Source organism: Sycon ciliatum, chromosome 1 (genome assembly GCF_964019385.1).
Source record: "Sycon ciliatum chromosome 1, ocSycCili1.1, whole genome shotgun sequence".
Lineage (NCBI taxonomy): Eukaryota > Metazoa > Porifera > Calcarea > Leucosolenida > Sycettidae > Sycon > Sycon ciliatum.
The window spans coordinates 54,487,532-54,496,173 of record NC_088643.1 but is presented as its reverse complement, the minus strand read 5'-3'; the positions used below and the strand labels follow the sequence as shown (position 1 = coordinate 54,496,173).

The 8,642-nt window shown below is 46.2% G+C and overlaps 1 protein-coding gene across 1 annotated transcript; it reads right to left on the bottom strand.

Annotated features, from left to right (window-relative positions):
- Positions 1–472: 472 nt before the first annotated feature.
- On the bottom strand, positions 473–7,938 carry LOC135831084 (carbohydrate sulfotransferase 14-like). Its single transcript, XM_065343339.1, has 5 exons — positions 7,532–7,938; positions 5,838–5,920; positions 3,211–3,367; positions 2,416–2,578; positions 473–1,288 (listed from the first exon to the last, which is right to left on the bottom strand). Exons 1-5 carry the CDS (start codon positions 7,920–7,922, stop codon positions 766–768), a joined length of 1,317 nt encoding a protein of 438 aa, XP_065199411.1. The 5' UTR covers positions 7,923–7,938; the 3' UTR covers positions 473–765.
- Between the last annotated feature and the right edge of the window lie 704 nt (positions 7,939–8,642).

Genomic DNA, 8,642 nt, shown 5'->3' with positions numbered 1-8,642 from the left:
CCGAAGTCTCCGAATAAACTCACTTGGAAGCGGGAAGCCGTAGGAGATCAATAATGATGCAACGCTGGTACTCCAGTTCGTGGCTACATAGTGTGGGCAGCGCGTTGCGCTAGACCCCGTGCATGCAGGAGTCGCATACTCTTGGGGTTACGTTACGGACTCTTGGTACACAATCAAGAGTACATAACTCCCTGGCCCAGTGGGGATTATGTAGTCTTGATACATGCACAATGTAATGTAGGGCTGAAACGATTATACCAATTACTCGATAAGCGATCGATAATTCCTTTTCAATCAAGTAATCTTTACGTTATGGATTACTTGTTAGGGATGTTGAGTCCAAAAAGTACTGAAAACCCTCGTTTCGTGAAGTTTGAATCAGTTTCCACTGTGAGTATGCAGTTGCCAGGGGCATTGTGCACATTCTGAGGTTAAATTGACTTCAAAACTACCATGTTTCAGAGCTGCCCTGTCACTAATGCAGATTTTTGTATTATGAAGGCCTATCTTTTGGAAACAGAGTAATTTTTGCACAAAATTCTGACACTATTTGGTAAAGATTATTCGATCGCTAAGCTAAAGAGTAATCGATAGGTGAAAATCCACGATCGTTTCAGCCCTAATGTAATGTGATCCGTTAAAATGCGGATCTAGGAAAATATAGAATCAAGTCTCATAATTTGTCTGAGAAAGGTGTAAAATATAGAGGACTCATTGTTGCTAAAATCTGGGAAGTATACAAAGACTTGGCGCCACCACTATCGTTTACCTGTAGTCAAAGAGGGTAAAGTCCTGCTCATAACGCATGTTCAGCTGTTGGTGGTCAGCTGCACCAAGAGTATTCATCATAGCAATAGCATCTCTATGTGCGAAGGGTGGAGATCGGTAGAGCAGCGTCTGACTGGGATACTCCACAGTTGCAGGTACTCCAAGATGCTGGAGAAGAGCGTTGGCACTCTCCGGCAGATCTTCAAATCGACCCACAAAGTCGTAACCGACAGTGCACGGTTGACACAGTTGATATGCAGGCATCCAGTGCTCATTCATCCTATCAACTCTTGCGTGAATCAGGTATCGCACAAATGCAGCAAAGCTGATATTCTGGTGCTCAAATTCCGGATCCTTCGTTAGGTGCCATTCTTCTGCATCCTGGAATTTCCCACTCTTCCACAGCTGCTGAATAACTGGTCCAAATTTCGTCTTGAACGGACGCGACTCCGGGAAATTGGTGAACTTGTGGGAATACACCGCAGCAATGCGGTCTGCAGGATGGCGCACGAACATGAATCTGTGAGAGATGCACAGAAGACGCACACGCACACAAGAATCTGTGAGAGATGCACAGAAGACGCACAAACATGAACTTGCGTGCGAGAGATGCACAGAATACGCACAAACGCGAACCTGCGTGTGAGAGATGCACAGAAGACGGCAGACAGGTAAGCAGACACAAAACCTCAATCATCATGGAACAACATCATCGGAGCTTCCCCTGGGTTCTTAGACTTACAGAGGCAAGCAACATAATTATGGTAACTATAGAACATTTCCCCTGTGAATGAACACGGCCGATGTGCATTATGATATACACCGGCAGTAACTTAACATGCCATTCAATATACAGTAGGTATCGGTTATAGCGTGGGTGTTTGAAAAACGACTTTCTATTCTTATTTCCGATATTTCTTGCACACGATAAATCAAGTGTGGCATATTACATGCATGTGCGCAGGGGCAGGAAGATCATCGTACATGCAACGCCGCAGTATTTCTGCGCATGTGGTTGGTCATAGTCCCATACTGGGCCATAGGCTTACCATGTGGCTATGCAAAATGAGTTACATGATCACAACAGTTGAATCTGCAGCACTACGACGCAACGAGAGTCAGATCAGAACGGAATTGGACAGATGCTATTACTACAGGCGATACGCTTTGTACTAATCTGGCATGTTTCGCTACACAAAGTCCATTCTTAGGACCGATAATATTCTACTATAGGATAAAATTGCTTGTAAGAATAAATATGCACTTGAAATCCATGTTATGATTATGAAAACATAAGAGTTCATTCTTGTAGGCAGTATATTCTTTTACACGACCACGCTATAACCGATACGCACTGTACTCATAGCAGAAGTATCTATCCCCTGCTACTCCGCACCCGCCGTTTTCATAATTATACCCAGCAAGATACACAAGGAAAACACCCGAGGTAAATCAATAATATTATTATCATTTGCATTCCGGCGGCTGCGTCAGCCAAGCAAGTGTCAAAGACACTTGCTCAGCCCACACATTCGCGTATGCTGGACATAGGACTAAGGTACTTGAGTAGTACAAAACAAAACAGAACAAAGGGACAGTTCAGCCAGATTACCATCGAATAAGAGCAATTGAATGCACTTTACTCACTTGAAGTAGGACTGTAGTCGACGCATCGCTTTGTCAAGGGGAAGATTGTGCATATAACGGAGAGTCGCACCGGTGGCCATGGAGGATAGGTTCTTGAAGTGTGCTGATGGAACCTTTCCATCAGTTCCCAGCGACAGCATCACTCTCTTCCAGCTAGATGAACCTATACCAGCACGCCATGAAACACAAACGGTCTGGGACTGCAAGATGCCAAGTTCCGGATGAGGCACGGAAGTCGAGTACCCGGTAGACATACTGCAGCTATTCAGACTAACTGTTAGAATATCCTTGCACCCAGATGGGCCTTCAAATTTGCTCGGAATACTGGTGACATGGGCAGGCGTGCAGCTATTCGGACTGTTAGAATACCCTTGCACCCAGATGGGCCTTCAAATTTGCTCGAAATACATGGGCAGGCGTATTGTATACGCTTGTGGCCGGCAGACCTTGCATCGGCACAAACAGCTTGTGATCTGGCACACGGCCTTTCGTCACGGTGCGTGTACCCGATCTATGCTACAAGTAGTAGTATGGGGTTCTAAACAGTCCCAGTTGACACGTCATCCTTTAAAACTAGCCTTAGGTTTGAAACAAAAGGAGCAGTTACTATAGCCGTCCACAAGGGCAGTGCACACACAACACAATAGAAAAGCGTGATCAAGAACGTTGAAGTGACTTAAAAGTCAGCAAAGGCGAGAAACAGAGGTTACTGATTTAGTACCATGGCATAATACATGTAATAGCTAGAAAGAGTTGCGGAAAACATCATTCCTGCAAGGACAATGTCATTCTTACCTGATTTAGGTACACTGCAGAACACAATCTTGTGCTTGTCATCGTAAATTAAGTGTCTCAGTAGCGTCTTCATTTGCCAGGGTGGAAGTTCTTCGAGTGGCACAGATCCAAGGCAGTTCCTTTGGACAGTTTTTTGCAGGTTGAACTCCTCATACGCCTGCGAGCATACCATTGCAGACAGGAGTCCAATTAAGGAAGGGTCTGGGAAATCAAGCTTGTTTTCAATGTCACCATTCAGGGTGCTGAGTCGAATGGTCTTTGTCCGAGGATGCTGAGACGCTCCCTTCCTCCTTTATTCCCAATCGAACTCGCCACTCCCACTGAAACTGGGTGACTGCGCCCTCAGACTATATTGGGGTTTGTATGCAAAATGTCACTAAAAGCGCCATTTTGTTCTTACCGTATTTCCGCACATATATAGCCATGGTGTTATATTTAAAGGTGAGTTCAATTCTTTCAGGTTACGTTTGGTTGGTCACATTCCCAAATGGGAATCACTTGGAATCACTCGGAATCATTCTCGCCCGTTTGGTTGGTCAAAAAAGTGCGTTAGGTTGGTCACATTCCACATGATTCCAGAATGGGAATCGCTGAGAATGATTCTTTTTGGAGAATGATCATTCCACCTCATATGCTGGAATGAGCATTCTCATTCCGGAATCAAAAATGATAATGGCTGCCACGAGCCAAACAATGTAGCAACAGGTTCAAGTGCCTCAAATCATGCACTCAGAAGTACCATGACTCTCTCAAGGAAACTAGAGTCGGGTAAAAGAAAAGACAGCCGCCGTTCCACAACGACATCATGGAATTGTTATGTCAAGTGATTCCTAATTGATTCTGGCGCGTTAGTTTGGTCAGGTGATTCTTGCCGATTCCCATTCCAGAATGGTTGTCATTTACATTCTGAAAATGCCCAACCAAACGCAACCTCAGTGAACCTACAGTAGCGGTGATTCTCTCTGCATGTACCCATCTCCACTGTCACATGCCATACCGCCACCGCACCTTCACACAAGTTTGTATGCCACCTTGTACACAATAGGTTCACAATTTGAAATTTTCAGGGAAAATTGAAAGTACATGGATGCTCGACATGAACGTGCAACGGTACCGTAAGAGTACTCGAAGTTCATACTCTGCATGTACGCGTCTCTCACTTTTAGCGCCATGGCGTTAAAACCGAGGCGATTTTCTCCAAAATTTGGTCCAAAACAGGGATGTTTTACCTATAATGCCATGGCTTTATATGCGTGGAAATACAGTAAAAATCACAGATGAACACGATTGGCCAATATGTTGTACGGTCAGACCTCGCTTAACCGCACACATCCGTTTTCCACAAAAATATCCGGATAGGCGAGGGAACCGGATAACTGAACACACATACTGTACATGCATGTGGCACATCAAAATGGGCGGCATCGTACATACATGACTCTGGGTCCTATACAGAACAACTAGCGTGCAAAATATGTATAAAAAAACAAGCGAGAAAAGTGACAAGTACATTCAACTGAGTGCTATCCACATGCATGCAGCAGGTCAAGGACCTCATTTGTTTGTACAACTCCCTGATTCTAGCTTCTGCAAGCCACGTGCAACCGGATGGAACGAAGCTTTTTGTACATATTTCGACCAGTTTGTACACAAAATCATGCACCGGTATGCGGATCGCGAGGTTCGGTTATGTTGTATGCGTAACGTATGATGCACATCGGTAACCAGCGATTTTCTTCCGGATAGCGAGGGATCCGGATAAACGAGGACCGGATAAGCGCGGTCTGACTGCAGTCTTTTTGAACGCTGAGTCGACTGGTTTTGGTCCGAGAGGGCTGCGCTGCAGTGTTCAGCCCTTATTCCCAATTGAGCACGATTGAGTAAGCGATCATGCGCTGATGCATACATCAGTGACCTGGTCACCGTGCCCGCTGGCTACAACTTACTAGCCTGTTTGGGCGCGTTCCTGTCTCTCGAGTTGAACCTTGATGTGAAAGTTGTAGCCTGCAGGCACGGTGACCAGGTGACTGGTGTGCGCATGAGCAGGTGACCGCTTACTCAACCGTGTTCGATTGGGAATAAGGGCTGAACGCTGCATCGCAGGCTTCTCGGTCGACTCAGCGTCCAAAAGCCGGACAAGTTTGACATATGGGCCAATCACGTTCATCCGTGCATTGATAAGAACGAAATGGCGCTTATAGTGACATTTTGCATACAAATCCCCATCTAATAGGGTCCAGTCCCCCAGTTTCGTTGGAAGTGGCGAGTTCGATTGGGAATAAAGGAGGAAGAGAGCATCTCGGCTTCCTCGGACTAAGCCCATTCGACTCAGCATCCCGAAGACTACAACTGGTGAAAATGTGACTTCAGGCTATACTTCCCCTGAAAACCAATCTCAGTAGGAACAGGCAGTAAGAACTTGAGCAGCGGCACTGCTTGGCCCAAGTTTTACAGCTTACGAAAACCACTGCCTTATATCAGACATTTCACATCGCAGCCGCATAACAAAACCGATGATCCCATAGATGGGGCGTTGGACTGAGACACTTGATCTCGTACATGCCACATTTGCAAGCTCAGCACATGTCACATGATCAACAAAGAGGAAACTGAACTATTCCACATACATAGTCAGTGTTGGGTGGGCGCTCATGATTATCACCACCTTCTGGATTTTCCCGCTTCAGGACTTGCTGCTCCTGACTGTAACCTGCAACAGAAAACAAGCCAACGAGCCAAGGTACCTTGTAGGAAAGGAATTGCCAGCTGCTGTACTGCTGGTTGCAACCACGGTTCGGTTCTTCATGGTTACAATGTACTGCCGCTAGCCAGCACAGCCAGGTCATGCAGCATGGATCGAGCTCATGATTGGCATCTTGAGGGCCCAGAGCTGGGTAGGACAGCTTCACTCTGTCGCAACAAACAAGCTGACACGAAAATTGTGCCGTATGCCTCAAATGGGTTTTGTTACGTTCATGAAAGGTGGTTTGCTGGCAATAAGTGAGGTACTTTTATATTGACTTTGCTGAAAATTAGTAGTGCTGTGAAACTGTTACATGCTGGAAATATGGTGTTTTGCGAACTTCTATCCACGCTGTTGTATGTCAGCCTCAGCTGGCTGTTGACTTGTGGATGAAGGCCTGACATTCCGGATCTACTGTACTACAATGGCAGTGCATGACCATTAGAATTCTGAATCAGTCTTTGGCACAATAGAACTCCCGGCCTTATCTGGGCAGGTTGGGATCAAGCACTGCCACCCCGGCCACAGCACGGATTGGCATACAATACTGTTTGCATGCAGCAAGTAAACATCTTCAAAAATCCATTCCTTTTTGTGTGACTCAGAGGGGTTAGAATGGTGCTGCTGGGTAGATAGAGGGCTAAATCTGGGGTGTCTGAATAAATGATGGGTGTTTTACTGCGATGCACGGGGAGCCCTGGCTCTTTGGGCGCACATGTCATAGTTGCACGAACAACCGCTGTTTTGCACCCGATACAAGGTCAAGGGTTCCAAATAATTCCTTGGGCACTAATGGCATGACTAAGGGCGCGTTCAAATTGACACTCTTTTGACTTTTCGAGGAGTTTCGTTTTTCTGAAGAGGCGGCCTTATTTGCCTCTTCAGAAAAACAAAACTCCTGGAAACTCCTGGAAACTCCACAACCTCATCCAATGGGAGAGGTGGATTACTCTAATTTCAGAAATTTTCGGTGCTCAATATTTTCGGTATGAGGACAACAGGCCAGGCTAGGTTAACAGAAATTTTCGGTGCAGAGAAGCAGTTCCCTTAGGCCTATTGGATTATGTATGTTAGTATTTGTTCGGTGTATTGAAATTTTAGGTGTGAAACAGACGCACCGAAAATACCGAAAATAAAAGTACACCGAAAATTTGTGAAATTACAGTAGTTCCGAAGAGTTTGGAATAGCTACGTCATGTGTACGTCGAGATTGTCGATCCGATCGGACGTCATTATCGCCATGACAATTCCGCCGAAAAACTCTAAAATAATAGAAGCCATTCTATTGGGACACTTCAACTAATCTCTTCAAAAAAATTGTTTGAACTGTTGATGAAGACGCGTCCTAAGACTTATTGAGTATTTTTTAAATTGCATGACGTCACGTTGCAAAGTGATCAATGATAAGACGATGCATGATGATACAGTAGTGATTTTGGCAGGCTTGTTGGTGTGAAGCTAAATGCAAAGGCCAAGGCAAGGGGTTCAGGTAGATTATTTTCTCAGTAGTTACAGGACATGTGTACATAATTATACATAAAAACTATGCGCCTAAAAATAGACGACAGGGTAACTCACTTTCGTCAACTGCCACCTTGGCGAACCGGGCCATCCGCTTCGCAAGCAGGTTTTGATGCGCTAGAACAGACTCAATCGATACGTCCCCCATACGGCTGTGCAGTGGTGCCCATGGCTGATCTTTGTACGAAACGAAAGGATCCGGATCCGGAACTAGCGCATAGGACCGTTGATGCAGGTAAATCGCAGCGATAATGCAGCCGACGACAATACCGCATATTGTTGTCTTGCGAGTGCGCAGGCTTGCGAAATGTACCAGCCCGCGACTGCAGCGCACAAGACGGCCAAACGCCGCAAACCTCATGTCCATCCAACTGTCGATGTGTGCGGGTACTTCCGGCAAGTAGTTCCGAGTTCCGACTGTCACTACACTGACTGTACTGACTGTCATGTCAGTAGACCGACCCACTGCACTGCGCTACATCCGCATACTGTTAGATCCGCTAGAACTGCTACACGTAGTACAACTACAAGTCATGTAGGTCTACTCATTGCCGTCCTGGTGCTGCTGATGTGGTTGTAGTCCGCGGCGTCCGCTGGGGCCGCGTGCAGGCTAGGTCCGAGATCGAGCGCAAGCACTTACCAGCACTTCACCAATCACCATGATCACCGACCGTGTACGTACAGGTGTAGGCCACGCAGTCCTGCACCCGTACTGCTAGACTGTTCTGTGGCACCTAATCCTTCCTCAGTTGGACCTTGATCTGTGTCTTTCACTTCACTTTTTACGGAATCCCCTCTCCATTCTGTCTTCTCTCCTCCCCCCCCCCCCTCCGCCGCCCCCCCCCCCTGTAACACTTTTAAAAACCCTTGTGCAAACGCCGAGGTAGGCGCTGTTGGCTTGCCTCACCAGCAATCCAGCATAGGTCCCTCAAGTTCTTGGAGCTTCCCAATCCCAATGGTGTGTTGTCCTGTTACTTACTTCTCTCCCCTTCTTACGAGTACATACATGTAGGTTGGGTCTTCAGTAACCAGTGGTAACATAAATGACAAATTGAAGAACATGTAATGTTACGAGCATGCGCATGCAAACCTCCCCCATCAGTTAGCTGTAGAGGTACCGTATTATCTCTAATATAAGCACGGTCCTTTATTTTTCAATGTACATGTA